Source organism: Notolepis coatsorum, assembly GCF_963971535.1.
Source record: "Notolepis coatsorum genome assembly, chromosome: 14".
NCBI lineage: Eukaryota > Metazoa > Chordata > Actinopteri > Aulopiformes > Paralepididae > Notolepis > Notolepis coatsorum.
This window is the reverse complement of record NC_140178.1, coordinates 98401920-98422331: the sequence shown is the minus strand read 5'-3', so window position 1 is coordinate 98422331 and position 20412 is coordinate 98401920. Positions and strand designations below refer to the sequence as shown.

The 20412-nt window shown below is 45.8% G+C and overlaps 1 protein-coding gene across 1 annotated transcript in view; it reads right to left on the bottom strand.

Moving 5' to 3' along the window:
* Positions 1–13185, bottom strand: part of LOC311240673 (nuclear receptor subfamily 1 group D member 1-like) — a gene marked incomplete at its 3' end in the record, with an annotated part of 13860 nt that extends 675 nt beyond the window's left edge. Inside the window, exons 1-4 of the mRNA XM_084329246.1 lie at positions 12871–13185; positions 3058–3309; positions 1894–1973; positions 29–173 (exon numbers count right to left, since the gene is read on the bottom strand). Of these exons, the coding sequence (XP_084185372.1) occupies positions 29–173; positions 1894–1973; positions 3058–3309; positions 12871–12925 (532 nt within the window). The 5' untranslated portion in view covers positions 12926–13185. The remainder of the gene's footprint in view (positions 1–28; positions 174–1893; positions 1974–3057; positions 3310–12870) is intronic.
* Between the last annotated feature and the right edge of the window lie 7227 nt (positions 13186–20412).

The following is a 20412-nucleotide window of genomic DNA, read 5'->3' as shown; positions in this document are numbered from 1 at the left end:
GGCGCTCAGGAGGCCAGTCAAGACGTACCATCTCTGGACATGCCGACCGACATGCACTTCCTGAAGCGACACTGCTGGCAGCGGTTCCTGTTCATCCGCATGATGGTGCAGGTGTCGTTCTTCAGACACTTCTTGTACTGGATGTTCTGCTGGATGCTGCGCCGGAAGAACCCCTGGTGGACAAGGACGGTAACTGCGTTAATTAACTGACCGACAGTGAGATATAAAGTGCCCTAGTGGACGAGGATAGTACTGCGTTAACCCTTTCACTGCCACACTACCAAAATGGTTAACCCTTCCACTGCGACAATACAGAAGGTTAACCCTTTCACTGCCACACGACAAAGGGTTAGCCCTTTCACTACCACACTACAGAAGGTTAACCCTTTCACTACCACACTACAGAAGGTTAACCCGTTCACTACCACACTACAGAAGGTTAACCCGTTCACTACCACAATACAGAAGGTTAACCCTTTCACTACCACACTACAGAAGGTTAACCCGTTCACTACCACACTACAGACGGTTAACCCTTTCACTACCACACTACAGACGGTTAACCATTTCACTACCACACTACAGAAGGTTAACCCTTTCACTACCACACTACAGACGGTTGACCCTTTCACTACCACACTACAGATGGTTAACCCTTTCACTATACCACACTACAGAAGGTTAACCCTTTCACTGCGACAATACAGAAGGCCTTTCACTGCCACACTACAGACGGTTAACCCTTTCACTACCACACAACAGAAGGTTAACCCTTTCACTACCACACTACAGACAGTTAACCATTTCACTACCACACTACAGAAGGTTAGCCCTTTCACTGCCACACTACAGAAGGTTAACCCTTTCACTACCACACTACAGAAGGTTAACCCTTTCACTACCACACTACAGAAGATTAACCCTTTCACTACCACACTACAGACGGTTGACCCTTTCACTACCACACTACAGACGGTTAACCCTTTCACTACCACACTACAGATGGTTAACCCTTTCACTATACCACACTACAGAAGGTTAACCCTTTCACTGCGACAATACAGAAGGCCTTTCACTGCCACACTACAGACGGTTAACCCTTTCACTACCACACGACAGAAGGTTAACCCTTTCACTACCACACTACAGACAGTTAACCATTTCACTACCACACTACAGAAGGTTAGCCCTTTCACTGCCACACTACAGAAGGTTAACCCTTTCACTACCACACTACAGAAGGTTAACCCGTTCACTACCACACTACAGATGGTTAACCCTTTCACTACCACACTACAGACGGTTAACCCTTTCACTACCACACTACAGAAGGTTAACCCTTTCACTACCACACTACAGACGGTTGACCCTTTCACTACCACACTACAGACGGTTAACCCTTTCACTACCACACTACAGATGGTTAACCCTTTTACTATACCACACTACAGAAGGTTAACCCTTTCACTGCGACAATACAGAAGGCCTTTCACTGCCACACTACAGACGGTTAACCATTTCACTGCCACACTACAGACGGTTAACCATTTCACTACCACACGACAGAAGGTTAACCCTTTCACTACCACACTACAGACGGTTAACCATTTCACTACCACACTGCAGACGGTTAGCCCTTTCACTGCCACACTACAGAAGGTTAACCCTTTCACTACCACACGACAGAAGGTTAACCCTTTCACTACCACACGACAGAAGGTTAACCCTTTCACTACCACACTACAGACAGTTAACCATTTCACTACCACACTACAGAAGGTTAACCCTTTCACTGCCACACTACAGACGGTTAACCGTCTGTGGTAGTGAAGGGGTTAACCTCCTGTAGTGTGGCAGTGAAAGGGTTCATGATACAGTGTGTTGTGTGTTCACCTTGCAGCCCTCGCAGGCGTGGACCCCGTAGTGGAAGCCGGAGGCCACGTCTCCACACAGCAGCACCATGCCGTTCAGCTCTGAGGACAGCTGAGGAGGAGCACAGACACACACAGGGTTAACGAGGAGCACAGACACACACAGGGTTAACGAGGAGCACAGACACACACAGGGTTATTAACCAGAGGAGCACAGACACACACAGGGTTAACGAGGAGCACAGACACACACAGGGTTATTAACCAGAGGAGCACAGACACACACAGGGTTAACGAGGAGCACAGACACACACAGGGTTATTAACCAGAGGAGCACAGACACACACAGGGTTAACGAGGAGCACAGACACACACAGGGTTATTAGCACCGGTGACCACAGTGGACCAGAGGAGCACAGACACACACAGGGTTATTAACCAGAGGAGCACAGACACACACAGGGTTATTAACCAGAGGAGCACAGACACACACAGGGTTATTAACCAGAGGAGCACAGACACACACAGGGTTATTAACCAGAGGAGCACAGACACACACAGGGTTATTAACCAGAGGAGCACAGACACACACAGGGTTATTAACCAGAGGAGCACAGACACACACAGGGTTATTAACCAGAGGAGCACAGACACACACAGGGTTAACGAGGAGCACAGACACACACAGGGTTAACGGTGACCACAGTGGACCAGTCACTCGAGGCCACTTTCACCCAAAAGACAAGACATTTCTTGATTCAGAACAATTTTATCATGGATGAACAAAACTTTCAATGCGAATGGTTGATTTGAATTTCAAGGACTTTTTAAGCACCTTGTTCTAAAATGGGCTGTTTAAGGAATTCCAGGCCTGGACTTTTTTGGTCAAATATCAAGCACTTTAAGCACTTCAATGACCTTGTGCGTAATTTGACGGATTTTTTTTTTTTTATTTATTTTTGTACACCTTTTCACCTGTGAAAATAAGATCAAAATTGAATTTTGCCATTTGTTCTCAGCCTTCGAAAGGGCGGAGCCATTGATATAGCTCAGCCTTTCTGCTGACGGAGGTCGGTGTAGCACTGGAATAAGACTTGAGAGCCACGGATGGGCAGACCAGCCACAGTGACAGTGCAGCGACGGAGACTTTTGATCTAAAGCGGTTAACTGTTAACTGGGAGCTTACTGGTGAGGCTGGCCACGGACTTGCTGGGCGACGCCCTCACGGAGGTGACGTCGTCGCGCCGCCTCGGGGAGCCTCCGGACGAGGAGGAGGAGGAAGAGGAGCCGTCTTCTCCCGCCGAGCCCAGTCCGGAGGAGCCGCTGCTGCCGTGGAAGCAGGGGGGGGAGCTGGAGCCGTTACTGCCGTACATCATGGAGACGGGGCTGGTGCGGCTGGGAGAGCCTCCACGGGAGCCCACGTAGGAGATCACACCTCCTGGAGGGGGAGAGGGAGGGAGGGAGGGAGGGAGGGAGGGAGGGAGGGAGGGAGGGAGGGAGGGAGAGAAGGGTTAGAATCCTCATCTGACGTGTCTAGTTTATTGTTCAGTGCAACGCGACATGGGTGAGAGAGAGAGAGAGAGGAAGAGAAAGAGAGAGACAAAACGCAGCCTCAACCAGACAGTCTACAGTCTCCGTTCCTTGTGTGTGTGTGTGTGTGTGTGTGTGTGTGTGTGTGTGTGTGTGTGTGTGTGTGTGTGTGTGTGTGTGCGTGCGTGCGTGCGTGCGTGCGTGCGTGTGTGTGTGTGTGCGTAGTAGGCAGGTGGGTGGAGTGGATCCTTGGCTAGATTCCTGTCATTACAGCAACAGAATATAGGGGTGGGAGGAGGGCGGGGGGGGGGGGGGGGGGGCGCCCTGGCGACAGGGGGGAGTTCAGAACAATCTGACTTTTCTAGGAACTCAATCTAAACACAGCGTAACGGCATCATGTGACCTGACCCTAGAACTCTGCTTTGTCTACAACAACTCTATTTTGAGGCAGGAGACGGAGCGGATGAACATTCCAGAAGAGTCAAGTCTCTTCAGGAACAACAAGGGGCTTTAACCCTTTCACTACCACACTACAGAAGGCTAACCACTTCACTACCACCACAATACAGCCACTTCACCCGCCGATGGGGCGACCCCCCCCCCCCCCCGTTTGTTTACATATTATAGATAGAAGGTACTTGTACTTCACTTGAGTATTTCCATTTTAGGGGCCCATGTATTTGTCTTAAAAGTCCTATGATTTTGAATATTAGTCAAGTACTTGGGGGACAGACATAAACCAGGCTAGTTAAGTGAAAGAACTGTCTTAACAACACGACCAACTCCTCCTCCACAGAGGTGAATACGTATTAAAAGTGTATTCAAATCATAAAATTTGAGTCAACGGGGGGGGGGGGGCTGTCGTTATGGTTTTCTTTTGGTCTGGGAAACGTGAGCTCTCCCGTTTGACCCAGAAACCTTGGCCCCGCGGCGCGGGGGTGGGACACCAGCAGCAGGTGCCAGGCCGTGTTCCCGTGTGTCTCCATCTCTCCAAGGCTGTGTGTGTCTATTGCCTGTGTGCCCACGTGCACGTGCCAGGCCCTTGCAGTGCACGTGCTCCCCTGATGCTGCTGCCACCCGCTCTGTTCCCTTCCTCTCTGCCCGCGTGCCTCTCTGTGGGACACTGCGCAGCACACACACACGCACGTGCGCACACACATGCGCGCCGAGAAGACTTTAGCCGTGGCTGCTGTCAGATTAGCTGCTTTCTGTTTTAACCCTTTTCACTGCCACACTACCAAAGGGTTAACCCTTTTTTACTGCGACAATACAGAAAGTTAACCCTTTCACTGACACACGACAACGGGTTAACCCTTTCACTACCACACTACAGAAGGTTAACCATTTCACTGCCACACGACAAAGGGTTACTCAACCTTTACTCATTATACTCATTAAATATCTCTTTGCTTTATTCTAGTGTCCTGTAATGACGCATAATGTGGCACAATGGAGGAACCCTGCTGTTCGCCGTCAGTCGTGACACGTTCCTGAATGCTCTGTGTGTTATTATTATATTATTTATCATATATTATCTACATATCTTGGATGTATTCTACCTTGATGTTGCTTTGTCCCACTCCGCCCGCTTCCCCTCCACCAATAGGAACACACAGTACTGTACGGCAACGTGGGGAAACACGTGCTTCTTTCCAGGGTAAGAACTTGGACCGGAGCCCAGAACTTCGGAGCAGAAAGAGGACAGAGTGTATTTTTCTGCTCTGTACATTTCACCGTGACATCCTGGCCTGGATACGCACTGGCAGCGTGACCGGCCAAAGATAGCTCTGTGCGGTTTGAGCACTTGTAACATAGTTCCATTCAGTCAACCAGGCAAGCGTTCAGTCAGTCAGTTGGTCAGTCTGTTAGTCAGTCAGCTGGCAAACCAGTAAGTTAGCCCGTCGGCCAACCAGTCAGTAAGCCACCCAGTTGATTAATCACCCAGTCATCAAGTCATTAACCAGTCAATAAGTCACCCAGTTGACTAGTCACCCAGTCATCAAGTCATTAACCAGTCAATAAGTCACCCAGTTGACTAGTCACCCAGTCATCAAGTCATTAACCAGTCAATAAGTCACCCAGTTGACTAGTCACCCAGTCATCAAGTCATTAACCAGCCAATAAGTCACCCAGTTGACTAGTCACCCAGTCATCAAGTCATTAACCAGTCAGTAAGTCACCCAGTTGACTAATCACCCAGTCATCAAGTCATTAACCAGTCAATAAGTCACCCAGTTGAAGTAGTCACCCAGTCATCAAGTCATTAACCAGTCAATAAGTCACCCAGTTGACTAGTCACCCAGTCATCAAGTCATTAACCAGTCAATAAGTCACCCAGTTGACTAGTCACCCAGTCATCAAGTCATTAACCAGTCAATAAGTCACCCAGTTGACTAGTCACCCAGTCATCAAGTCATTAACCAGTCAATAAGTCACCCAGTTGACTAGTCACCCAGTCATCAAGTCATTAACCAGTCAATAAGTCACCCAGTTGACTAGTCACCCAGTCATCAAGTCATTAACCAGTCAATAAGTCACCCAGTTGACTAGTCACCCAGTCATCAAGTCATTAACCAGTCAATAAGTCACCCAGTTGACTAGTCAGCCAGTCAACCAGTCATTAACCAGTCAGTAAGTCACCCAGTTGACTAATCACCCAGTCATCAAGTCATTAACCAGTCAATAAGTCAACCAGTTGATTAGTCAGCCAGTCAACCAGTCATTAACCAGTCAATAAGTCACCCAGTTGACTAGTCAACCAGTCATTAACCAGTCAGTAAGTCACCCAGTTGACTAATCACCCAGTCATCAAGTCATTAACCAGTCAATAAGTCACCCAGTTGACTAGTCACCCAGTCATCAAGTCATTAACCAGTCAATAAGTCACCCAGTTGACTAGTCACCCAGTCATCAAGTCATTAACCAGTCAATAAGTCACCCAGTTGACTAGTCACCCAGTCATCAAGTCATTAACCAGCCAATAAGTCACCCAGTTGACTAGTCACCCAGTCATCAAGTCATTAACCAGTCAATAAGTCACCCAGTTGACTAGTCACCGAGTCAGTCATCAAGTCATTAACCAGTCAATAAGTCAACCAGTTGATTAGTCAGCCAGTCAACCAGTCAATAAGTGACCCAGTCACCCAGTCATTCAGTCAACCAGTTAACCAACCAGTCTATCCAGTCCACTAGTCAGTCAGTGGTCATGCCAGCCAGTCACAATGTGATTACATAACTTTGTAGCGACTAGAACAAAGGGGCACAGGGTCACTGTGTTGAGTGTCGCCGCGGCAACGCTGCACGTGCACTGGTCTGCTCTGCAGCCCTAGGCTCCGCCCACCGCCCCTCCCCCTGCACACTACTGCATGCTTACAGCTCCCTCTTTCCATCTCTCTCTCCTTCCCCATACACATTTCTCTCTCTCTCTCTCTTTCATATCTCTTCCTTCTCTTTCTTCATCTGCGAGTTCATGTGCAGAAAAAAAGAGAGAAAAAAAACATCATTATTGTCCGTTGAAAATGCCTTTGCAGCAGGTTCACGTTTTACTGCAGAAAGCCACCCGTGCTGTTCTTTCACAGAGCGGTATTGGGGTCAGGTGACGCACTGGGGGCGCTGGCCGGAACTGTGCCGTCTGGAGAACTGCAGTGTAAACTTTGGCTCAAGGTCTGACTGAATATCTGGGGCAAAAGGCTCAACTAGCTTGTTAAGTAACTATCTAGTACTAATACTACTAGTTATAGTAGTAGGCTACTATTACTAGGTTACCGTCTAATTTGCTAACTAACCGACTGACTGACTGACTGACTGACCGACTACGTCTGTAGTGTGGTAGTGAAAGGGTTAACCTTCTGTAGTGTGGTAGTGAAAGGGTTAACCATTTGTCGTGTGGCAGTGAAAGGGTTAACCTTCTGTATTGTCACAGTGAAAGGGTTAACCTTCTGTATTGTCACAGTGAAAGGGTTAACCCTTTAGTAGTGTGGTAGTAAAAAGGGTTATAGACAATCATAAAAAATCCCATTTGTGTCACACACTGTTTTGAATTTTTTTTTTTTTTTTTTTTGGGCTATAGTCTGGTCGTGGCTTTATCCCATGTACAGCCTATTACATAATTAACATGTGTCTGCAGCCAGATAGGTCACCATGGCATGTTGCTAGACAACATGTAAGATGACAAAGAAAACAGGCCAACTTAATTTACAAGTAACCCTGATGAAGGTACCTGCCAAAACACATTGGGGTTCATACATGTGTAAATACTCATCTCTCTATTCCTTAACCCTTTCAGTGTCACGGACGACATATCTCGTTTTATCAGCCGCCCCCCCCCCTGTTGAGTTCCCACGACGACAAATATAATTTTATTGTTTTATTAGCGATCTGAAATCATATTTCATCAACCGAGTCTCCCGTTGGTACACCAGCCCCTACAGGAGCTCAGAATGGAAAAAAGCGCCCCCTATCATCTATCCCTGTGTAACTGCAGGTCAGTCGCTTATGTAGAGGCGGAGCCAGCTGGCTCCTTGTGCTGGCAAGGAAGTCTGATCAACATGGAAGTCATCGCGGGACGGGGAATCAGCCTGGAATATATATTCACAGCAGCCAATAATCAATCAATAAGCGTGATCGATATTTCGAATTGGAATAATCTTTTTGGAGAACATCTGATCTGAGGTAAGGAATCTATTTTACTAGTCTTGGGATAATCAGAGTTGTATTCGCTGAGATCTCAGCGTTTGCCCTATGTGTGATGTGTCTGTGTGCGGCGATCGCTGATGAGGAAATATTTTTTTTCAGCTTGCGTCTATAGCGTGCATACGTACACATTATACTATCGATAATCTAGCGTTTATTTGAAAACGATTCATAAATAGGCAGAAAAATTACAAAGTTTTTGTGTATTCTAGATTGAATATTCCAGTAAATGTCTTTTATCATGGAATCTTTATATTTTCCTTGAAAACGAGGGCTTTTCAAAATGCTATAAAACGAAAATGAACCGATAAAAAAACAATCCGCTTCGACAATGTTGACTGCAAACGAGTCATTGATAAAGCGACGGGCAGATTAGACACAGCCATAATTTAAAACATAGATTAGGCGTTTTTAACGCTAACATTGAAGTGGATGGTGGGCATTCAACGGGTAAATCAAGGTTAAGCAAGGGCTCTGAAAGTGTTAATTAACTAAGTGCGACAGGTGTCATTAGATGGAGTTACCTTATAGCTCATATTAATGTAAACAGGCTCATGTGTGTAACAAATGACACAAGTTCAAATGAATGAGTAAAACGGAACAACCCAGTTCTGTGACACATCCTCCAGGATTTCGGAAACCAGTTCCAAAGGAGATACTAGAGTGAGCTATTTTAAGACTACGGTAATTGCATGGCTATGCATGTGTGTATGTGTGTGTGTGTGGGGGGGGGGAGCAGAGCTATGTGACCCAAACTGGTTTCTTTGCTGCAGAGGAGGCTTCCCTCGTGGAAACTCTCACACAGTGTTCCAGTCACGCCCCTGCGTCACGTGCGTTCTCTCAGACAGCAGGCTCCCAGACAGCAGGCAACGAGACTGGTTCGCGACCGCCCCGCCTACCAAAACACCCCCCCCCCCCCCCCCCTTCCAATGTTCTCACGTTTCTCCATTCATTCCCTAGAGTACACACACACTCGCCCCTCTCCTCTCTCCATCCCTGCCTCCCCCCTCTCCTCTCTCCATCCCTGCCTCCCCCCTCTCCTCTCTCCATCCCTGCCTCCCCTCTCTCCCCCCTCTCTCTCCCCCCCTCTCTCTCTCTCTCCCCCCTCTCTCTCTCTCTCTCTCTCTCTCTCTGTGGCGCTGTCCAAGGTACCAAAGGACGCCAAATAAAACGGGGCTATTTCTGAATCAGTGACATCGTATTAAAAATTTTATAATTTTGGCTATACTATAACACACAGTGTCAGGCTTGTTACAAATGTCTTACAAAACGTGTGCCAAATTATTCTGAATTCACCTAAACGCGATTAAGCCTATTCTAATTCAAAACAGTGCAAATTGTACACAGCCGCAGGTAGCCAAGCGAGTTGTAACTATACACTCGTATTAATCAGGATTACATTCATGTACATTATAAAAAGGCGATTTGTAGATGGAATATACTATTTGGAACGTTCTTACCCCAAATATAGTTTATTGCTCATATTTATCTGTTCATAGCATCAAGAGCTCCACCAACTAGAGCAGGGGTCAGCAACCTTTTTGACATGGAGTGCCTGTTTGAAATAGTTGTAACTAGTGTGCCTCAACAATATTCCATGCATCGTAAATTATTTTTCTCATAATCAGGTATTTTTAATGATAATTTTAACATTATTACATCATTATTGTTATTGTTATTATTAACAATATTATTATGATGGTTGTATCAACCCTAAATCTGAGTTGGGGGGGGGGGGAATGCAATGCAGACAAACAGCTGCATACAGTGCGACCATTTCACTCACATTTGCCCATTCATTTTTGGACACATCACACACCAAGTCAAGTCAGGAGTTTTATTTGTCACGGCATACAAGTATACAATGAAATGCGGGTGGTCTTGCCCGCAACGATGTGCAATACAGTAGTACAACATATAATAGAATCCAATAGACAACATTGTGCAATAAACAGGTAACATAGTGGGACATCACGGTATTTGTACACATCGGGGTGTGTACTGTACGTGTGCTGTCATAGTTCCACCTACAGGCCTAATGGAGAACACCAGGAGAACACCAGGATGTGAATGGAGGGTGAATGTGAGGTATATCGTGTAAATAAGTTTTGATTGATCGCAAGACTACACTGTAAAAAAATAATAATAATAAGTTACCAGAACTTAAAAATATTGAGTTCAGTTACTGTGCATTAAGGTTTTCAGTTTTCAATCCATAATAAGTTAACAGAAAAATAAGTACACAACCACATTATTTCAACCTAATAAAACTATGTTTATTGTCATTCTTTTAAGAACACAAGTTGACTTGGTAATACTCACATTTTGAGTGAAAAAAATGGCTTTTAACATGTGCAATGTTCAATGAAATAGAAAAATAAATAATAAAATGTGTTGATTAATCCCACTGGTCACAATGGTGACCGTAATAATGTTTTTGTTATAAGGCTCTGCAAATGTTACTGAATGATGTAGCAATGTATTTCCAGCTAAATTGAAATAATAAACAAATAAAGGGTCTCAATTAAATATGTGGTAGTAAAAATAACCTGTGGGAGGATTTCAACAAGATAAATGCGACAACAGTGCAAAATATTTCACTATAATATTTCAGAGCAAAAAAAAAAAAAATTATATATATATATATATATATATATATATATATATATATATATATATATATATATATATTTATTTTTTACTGCTGCCCCTGCGTGCCTATGGTTGCCTACCCCTGAACTAGAGCATGAAAATATGTCTTGACTTTTTTGTTTTTGTTGTTTTCCGCTGCCTCTAGGGCGTAGAAATGTGCCCGATGCCCTATATTAATGTTCCACGATGGGAGGGTTGGTTGTGTGTGTGTGTGTGTGTGTGTGTGTGTGTGTGTGTGTGTGTGTGTGTGTGTGTGTGTGTGTGTGTGTGTGTGTGTGTGTGTGTGTGTGTTTAAGACGCCCTCAGATCAGTTTCGCGGTGTCCCAGTTTCTTCAGAGGGTGACGCCTTTCATATACAACGGTTATTCCCCACTGTCTCCAATCACAGCGCCCATCATGGCAAAGCCAGGCATGCGTCACCCAGAGAGAGAGAGAGAGAGACAGAGAGAGAAGAGAGGGAGAGAGAGAGAGAGAGAGAGAAGAGAGGGGGAGAGAGAGAGAAGAGGGAGAGGGTGAGAGAGAGAGAAAGAAGAGGGAGAGAGATAAGAGAGAGGGAGAGGGCAAGAGAGAGAGAGAAGAGAGAGAGCGAGAGAGAGAGATATGCAAGGGGACCTAGATAGTCTGATAGGTAATAGGAGAGGAGGCGAGAGAGGAGGGATAATAATGTATGTGTGTGTGTGTGGGGGGGGGGCATACAGATGAGACAACGCTGACGAGGAATTATGCAATGAGCTCCGACTGTCCTATAACAAAACAAAACACACGTGGTTGGGTTTGGCGGTACATGTGAACCGAACAGGGACTGGCTGGAAGAACACACACACGTGCGCGCGCATCACCGGGTTTCGTCCCCCTGACACCGACCCGTCATATGACCTAGTTCCCTCAAACACCACCGGAACACAACATTTGTTTTTATGTTTTAATGTTTTTATTATTATTATTATTATTATTATTATTATTATTATTATTATTATTATTATTATTATTATTATTTACTCGTTTATTTTTGGGGTGAATGATGTAACTTTATATAGCTCATATAGTCACAAAAACTGCAATTGTAAGTAAATGTCTCACTGTATCTGAATACAGCTTACAACGGTTTTTTTCTATTCATAACATGTCGACACCGTTTACTGTCTGGAACCTTTTCTAGTAGTTTAGCACTGAATGAATGAATGAATGAATGAATGAATGAATGAATGAATGAATGAATGAATGAATGAATGAATGAAAATAATTTATATCCCATTCAAAAACATCCACTTGACTAATAACCTTCCGAGATCTAATGACTGGAGTGGGTTACTTGTGTTAAGTAGGGCAGTAAGGCAGGTCCAACCTCACGGTATGTGCGGGTGCAGAATTTGGTAAATAAATACATGATTCGCGATTCAAGTCTCCAAACAATCAAATACAATAATAACCAACGGTCCACTTTTTTACGCACAACATTTCCAAAATTGTGAATTAGACTGTACAGGCTATACATCTCGGCACCTTTCAACGCCAACAACAAAGGATAAATAAAATAAAAATCCAAAGTCACGACGATGATGATACATGACATTTTACATTTTACATGTCAAATTTAAACTAACGTTCATACAGAATATATATCATATCATATCACGAGATATGTACATATCAGGAGCTCATACGCGACAGTGTTTGTATATATACGCACAAGCTTTTCACTAGCATACGTGACAGATTTCAATGGTATACGCACACGTTTTTCAATAGCATAGGCTACGTATGATTTAAGTGACGGTATATTATGGCCTAAACGGCCCCTCATAATCAACTGCACCGATTAAACGTTGCTGTATTCAGCAGTGTAACTACTTTTTACGCACAGCACAAATCAAGTCTGCATAATGTAATAATAGCATGTTTACACCAGACAGAATAGACTAGCAGAGCTTTTAGAGTTTTATTCATATAACGTTATATTTCCTGCAAGTAGCCTATCGTCACACTGACGCAACCAGACAAACAATAATCGTACAGGCTATACTACTACATCTCACAAATTTACAAGCACTCAACTTTAAAAAAAATAATAATAATAATAATACTAAAAATAATAATGTATGTATACAAAAAAAAATGTTTTTACCTGTGTTGTTGTTTGTGTCCATCGCAGTCGTCATTCTGAGCTCCAAAAGAGTCATACAGGAATCTTTTCAAAAATCTGAATTTTATAGTTCTGTTTTCCTTTCCTGCAAAGAGTGCTTGAATCACCCGAGCAAGCGCTACTACTGCAACGACACCATTCACGTTTCCCCCCGCAGAATAATAAATTATTTAAATCTAACCGAAAAAAAAAAATGTTCGTCGATGTAGCTGTTAGGTCCTATGTTATCTCTGTGTCTAATAATAATGTGTGCAAGAGGAGATTCTGGCGGTGTCTGTCCTGCTGTCACCGTGCTCTCGTCGCTATGAACCGCAGTTTCTCAGTCGGCCTGCTTTTTGCTGCCTGGCAACCCCCCGCACGCCCCCCCCCCCGCCCCCACTCACTCACTCGCGCGCTCTCTCGCATTCCTAGGAAAGGAGAACGCGGGCGCGCGCGTAGGCAGTGTTCAATAGGGTCCAGCTGCAGCGTCGGAGAATCCTCTCACTGGGCAAGCCTGTGGCAGTGTGAATGAATGAATGAATGAAAACTTTATTAACAGATTGCAGAATGGGTACAGTGCAGTACAGCTCAATACATACAATTGTTAAGGGGATGCAGACCAGAGAAAGACTTTCGACTTGTTTACACCAGGGTCCCCCATTTCCAATTCATCGTAACATATATGACATACAGATAGACAGTACTGCTACATCTATACATTTATGACATACCAGATTTGCAATTACAGTACTGTTTGTGATACAAAAAGAGTCCAGAAAGAAAAGAGTATATACATTAGGCGTAGAAACTGTACATTGGATTGGGTAGGTGGGGGTGGGACTGTACATTGGAGGTGGTTGGGGGGGGGGGGGGGCCACGAACCTACTTTCTATAGAAGCAGCTCGGAGGTGCGCTGTTTTAAGTGAGCGTGTGTTATTGGTTGATTGATTGATTGAAAATTTTATTAATGTCCGCCTTGTTTCGAACTGGTCATGCTTAGGCCCCCTTTCGAAGTCGCCCTCTTTCGAAGTCGGTTATGCTTAGAGTTTGGAATCAGGGCTGGTGGTCTATCGCCCTGCTCTAAAGATCAGTGATGCGTTGCTCATGGGACGAAGTTTTGTGAGCAGAAGCGCATGCATGCACACGCACGGATGTGCACGCGTGTGCACACAGGAATGCGCTGCACTCGAGTCTCGACTGATGCGCCAACTCGCAGTACCCATCTGGCTACTTTGCATGAATGAATGAATGAAAACTTTATTTAACAGATTGCAGAATGGGTACAATACAGTACGGCTCAATACACACAATTGTTAAGGGGATGCAGACCAGAGAAAGACGTTTGTCTTGTTTACATCAGGGTCCCCCATTTTCAATTCATATAGACATTTATGACATACTCAACATACATGACATTTATGGCATAGGGACATACAGGTATTTAGTACTGATACATTTGTGACATATACGGTATTCAAATATACAGTAAACAGTACTGTTACCCATAGATCCTGACAGAGTATATACATATGATGGGGAGGGGACTGTACATTAGGAGGGGGTGGGTGGGTGGGAGAGAAATATACATACGGTGGTGAGGAGACTGTACATTTGGAGGGGGTGAGTGGGTGGGAGAGAAATATACATACGGCGGGGAGAGAATATATACATGCAGTGGGGAGGAGACTGTCTATTAGGAGGGGGTGGGGGGTTTGGACATTTACGGTGGCCAGTTTCGAATTGCAGCCTCCCGTAGGTGCTCTTTAAGAGCGGTTTTGAATGTGGGTAGGGAGTCACATTCCTTTACAGCTTTGGGTAGGGCGTTCCACATTGATGTGGCATAATTGCGAAACGTGTTTAGTCCCTTGTTTGAGCCGAATCTGGGTTTAACATGATTTGTTGAGCTTCCTCTGGTGTTGTGGTCGTGGTATTCACTGACCTTTGGGAAGTATTTTGACATGTACATGGGTACCTTAGTCGTATAGTGTATCTTGTAGACCAGGCCCATTGCAAGTTGCTTGATTGATTGATTGATTGAATTGATTGATTGATTGAATTGATTGAAAACTTTATTAACAGATTGCAGAATGGGTACAATACAGTACAGCTCAATACACAATTGTTAAGGGGATGCAGACCAGAGAAAGACTTTTGTCTTGTTTACATCAGGGTCCCCCATTTTCAATTCATCAGGACATATATGACATACATGACATACAGATAGACAGTACTGCTACATCTATACATTTATGACATACCAGATTTGCAAATACAGTACTGTTTGTGATACAAAAAGAGTCCAGAAAAGAGAGTATATACATTTGACGTAAAAACTGTACATTGGGCTACGTGGTGCAGTGGGCAAGGCGCTCACCACGAATACTGGAGACTGGGCTCAAACAGGTTCGCCTCCCTGTTCGAGCCCAGCACTCCACATTGCTTTCAGTTTAGCTGGTCGTCCGCACTAATACACATTGGCAGTATTAGGGGGAGGGAAACTGATGGGTGGGGATCGGGCGTTGTGGACGGCGACTCCTACAGGTCGTTTGGTGCGCCTGCGCAGTAGAATCAGGAAGCGACAGGGGCGGGGCCCCTCCAAAGCCCAGACCCCTGACGCTGAAAGATCGAACCGCGCAGGTGGAAAGATGCGACTGCTGTTACCTCGAGTATCGGAGGGGACTCGTGCTATGTATGACTTAGTCCACATTGCAGCCGGCTTGTGGGAGGCATGAAACAGCGTTCAAAGACAGGGGAGGGTTGAATTGGATGATACGAAAATTGGGATGGGAGAAAAATAGAAAATGGGAGAAAAAAAGTGGATAAAAAAAAACTGTACATTGGAGGAGGTTTGGTGGGGTTGGGGGGGGGGGTTGGGCAGGAGGGGTTGGGGGGGGGGAACACTGTACAACTGTACAAGCAAAACTGTACATTGGAATATTGACAAAACCATACTAGGTAATTTACTGTACATTGGAGGGGGTTGGGTTATTTACAGGGGCCAGTTTTGAATTGCAGTCTCCCGTAGGTGTTCTTTGAGAGTGGTTTTGAAAGTGGGTAGTGATTCACATTCCTTTACAGCTTTGGGTAGGGCGTTCCACATTGATGTGGTATAATTGCGAAACGTGTTTAGTCCCTTGTTTGAGCCGAATCTGGGTTTAACATGATTTGTGGAGCTTCCTCTGGTGTTGTGATCGTGGTATTCACTGACCTTTGGGAAGTATTTTGACATGTACATGGGTACCACCTTGGTCGTGTAGTGTATCTTGTAGACCAGGCCCATTGCAAGTTGCTGTACTCTGTTGTCTACTCTAAGCCATTGTCAAAGCTAGGTTGTCAAAGTGGGCAGGGGTGAGGTGGGTTCTAGGAGTAAGGTCAAGCAGTAGTCTGACCAGTTTGTTTTGAGATGTTTGTAATTTAGTTTTTAGCGCCTTTGAGGTGCTTTGGTACCATGAGGTGCAAGCATAGTCGTAGTACCCTTGAATGAGTGCTCCTGCCAGAGTCTTCAGGGTATTCTTGTTTACCAGGGTATTCTTGTTTAATCTTGCATATCAATAGCGCCGGTCGTCAGGTGTTACATTCCATTCGTAGAGGCAATTAGGCACTGTTTTTAGTCTGTCCTTATGCGAGGGAACATTTATGCGCATGCGCGGGAGCGCGCGCGCATGTGGCGTCATTAGCGTGCGTGCAACCAGTGTTGATATGAGCATCGCAACACTGCTAAAGATAAACTCTAAGCATAACCGACTTCGAAAGAGGGCCTAAGCATAACCAGTTCGAAACAAGGCGGACATTAATAAAATCAATCAATCCAATAACACACGCTCACTTAAAACAGCGCACTGGTCAGATGAACTCAGTGGTACACAGGTTGAAGAAACATGGCTTGGATTCAAAACCAAATTCACAACAATACTCAACAACATGGCACCCCTAAGAACCACCAGGGTTATATATCGCATAGCTCTGCTCTGCGTCTATTGCAATACGCTTCATATCCAGTATTGAACTGAAATAAATTCTCACATGTACCTTTACATACCATCATCTGTCTGGCCACACCCCCATCCGCTACCTACATAAGCAGGGGTGTGGCCATACCATCAGCTCCTTCTTCAGTTTTCACCACGTCGAGTGCCTGTATACACCACTTTGAAGTTTGATGGATTTTTGAAGAAAGTAGAAGATGAAGGAGCTACGTTGACATTATATCTTTGTTTTCTCTCTCACTATTTTCGAGAAAATACAGCGATAATGTCTTCGCCACTGGGGTGTTTGGAAGATGATGATCATTCTGACCTCCACCGGCATTTTCGTATTAGGGGCTCGCGTCTCTGGTCTAATCCCCACCTGCAGTCCTCCAAGCTGCAGCTGGACAGGTATTACCTTCGGTTCTGCAACTGGACAGTGCAGGAGGCGACGGCTGTTGTGAGAAGCAAGCTGCCTCTCTGGGTGAGTGATGATTTTGCTACGCGAAGCGCCAGTTGTGTTGCTATGAGGGGATTAGCTGCACGATTTACGAAAGCCGGCCCCAGACTAGTACCCTTTTTCTGCCTCTTAGACGGCAGAGAGAGGGTCCTGGTTTGAAGCCCACGGTAGTCAATCTAGTGGGCCGTGACCAAGATCTGTGGTTAAAACCCTGGATCTTTGGACGAGCGGATTTCTCTCTGTCACGTGAAGGCCCCATCTTTCAAGTTGAAAGTTACCCTAAACACGAGGAAAGTGGGTTTGGTGTTTCATTATCGGAAGCTCCACGCTCAATTCGGCTGCAGCCCATGAGGGAATTGTGCCGATACCGCTGTATATCTGTTAATCACCGTTCTGGAAACTGTGTTGACTTCTTTTTCTCTTCTCTCTAAGGATGAGGATCAGACGGCGGCTGTCTGAAGTGTTGGCTTTATCGTGTTCTCTCGTGTGCAGTTCGGTGATAGCTGCTTAGCTTGCGTGCTAGCTGGGTGAGCTACCTGTTAGCCAGTTAGCTGTTTAGCTGCGGCGCTAGCTCGTTGCGTTCACTAGGCTAGGAACGTTAGCTTGTTGCTACCAGTCGGCCTGAGTTGGCTGTTAGCTTATGCTACACCGTTGAACATTAGCCGTGAGAATAGCAGGCCATAACACTCTGACTACGACGTCATCTTTGACAGAGGATGTAGTCGGCCCTACACCGTGGTCGGCTGTTGGAGGGGGGCGACTTCGTCAACGTGGAGACCAGTGTTGCAGTCCTCTCAGCCTGTGTTCATGGTGTAGGTAAGGGTCCTCTGGACACTTAACGCCTCTTCCTTCCTTCCCTTCTAAATGTTTTGTAATAACGATGTTTTTTTCCAAAACGTATGTTGCTTCACTACATTGGGGATACGACATGTGTTGTGTGTGAATTGTCTTGTCGCTGGTATAGTTTCTCTCTACCTAGAAAATCGGCGTTGTTTTTTACGTGAGTAAAAATGAACTGGTTTGGTTGTGATGAGAACTTGTGTGTTCATGTAATGTTAGTTAACGTAGTTGAGCTCACAACTAGCTGGGTTAATAACCCTGCAAAGCTATGCTTAGTGACATATGATCGAGGGGTGAGTCCTTCTCTCAGCCTGTGATGACAATAAACAGGTAGCATGTTCACATATTAACAGGGCGGTACCTGTTCAACCTAGTTGTATCAGGGGTAAGGTGGTGAGGGGTGATCCCCCCGGTTTCCCTGGGGCTTCCCCCCCTCCTCTCAAACATGTTTTGTTTACAATATATTGTTTTCACTATGTTTGTGGGGATACGGTGTAATCCCTCAGCTTCGGCTGGGGTTGTGCTCCTGCTTGGAGAAACAATTTTTTTCCTAGGGAAAAGATTGTTTGGTCGCTATCATGTGGACTGTGGCCAGTACTTAATCGAGGACTTGTGTCTTCTCTCGTTATGAAAAACGGCGTTCCTCTTACGGTAGTGAGAGTGTATTTTGCCCTTTTTTGTTGTGATGGAGGGTTGTGTGTGTCGTTAAGATCCACAACTGGGTTAGGTATTGGCCTACAGAAGTCACATGTATAAGCTCTGGTACCGGGGCTCTTAAAGGGGCCCTCTCTGGGTCTGTGTTTTTTCTTTCTTTGAAAAATTCAGATGGCAGGTTTGCACATGAGTCTATGTGAAGCTGTTAACACTTCATGTAGCATGCTATGACTGGTGTCATGGCTCTACTTTGTCATTAAATCGTATCAGGGGTGATGGGTCATAAGGGGGTGAACTGGTAAAACCTTCCTCCCCTTTTTCTGATTGGTCAGGGGTTAAAACCCCCTGTCCTTCGGGCTTCCTGTCACATTGCTGGATCAGTGCGTCACAGGGTGGGGGGGGGGGGAGTTTCCTGGTCCCATGCCATATTGGGCGGTGGACCACGGAATTTCCCCCGCCATAGAGTACGTCACTGGGCGCGTTTCTATTGGTAAGACTTCCGTGGGTTATTCAGGCTCCATGTTGTGGACCTCTGTTACAGGGAGTTTCAGAGCCTCCTCCTCAGGGAGTTCAGAGCCTCCTCCTCAGGGAGTTTCAGAGCCTCCTGTGAGTTCAGACCCTCCCTCCCAGTGAGGGAGCCTCCTCAGAGTTTCAGAGCCTCCCCCTCAGATTGTCAAGGTGAGTAGAACTTAAAAAGAAGTTCTGCTCTGTTGTATGTGTATTGAGCTTGGTAGGTGATGCAACACAGTAGAGACGTTTTGTTCTTCTGCTCTGCTCCCTACTGGTAGTGTGTGTATTGGGTCAGAGCCTCCTCCTCAGGGAGTTTCAGAGTCTTCTCCTCAGGGAGTTCAGAGTCTCCTCTGTGAGTTCAGAGCCTCCCTCTCAGTGAGGGAGCCTCCTCAGAGTTTTCAGAGCCTCCTCCTCGGAGAGTCCTAGTCCAATTGTTACATAGCTCAATGTTGCAATATGTCTTTTCAATCTATTGCTCACGTGGGAAGTCTCTCTGGGGGTTCCCCGTCCCCTCCTTTATGGAGCAGGTTGACGGGGTATTGTTTAGGGAGTTCCTTGACTCCTCGCCCGGTAATGGTCTGTTGAGTCATGGGTTTTCCCCCGTCATAGGGTACGTCGCTCCCCGTCCCCTCTTTTATGTAGCATGTTTTTTTTTATTTTTTTTATTCTCTTTTCCCCCCTCCTTTTTCCGATTTTTCTCCCATCCCACCCTTCCTGGTTGTTGCGCACTTTCCCCTACTGTTGGTCCGAGAGACCGGAGACTGTCACATGCTTTCCTCCGACGCATGTGCAGCCAGCCGGCAGGCCAGCCTGGCCGCGCAGATTCTCACCGGGGAGAGTGTAGCGTGTGGGAGGCCGCACTATCTCTCCCTAGATCCTACCCTTGCTGAGCAGGCGCCCCGACCGAACTGTAGGGGTCGCTGTCGACAACGCCCAGGACCCACCCTTCAGCTTTCCCACCCTCTAATACTGCCAATTGTATTAGTGTGAACAACCAGCCAAGCTGATAGCAACGCCGGGAGCTGGATTCGAACACGCGAATCCAGCATCTCCGGCGTTGGTGACGAACGCAATCTCTGCTATGCCACCTGACCGCCCCTATGGAGCATGGTTGAC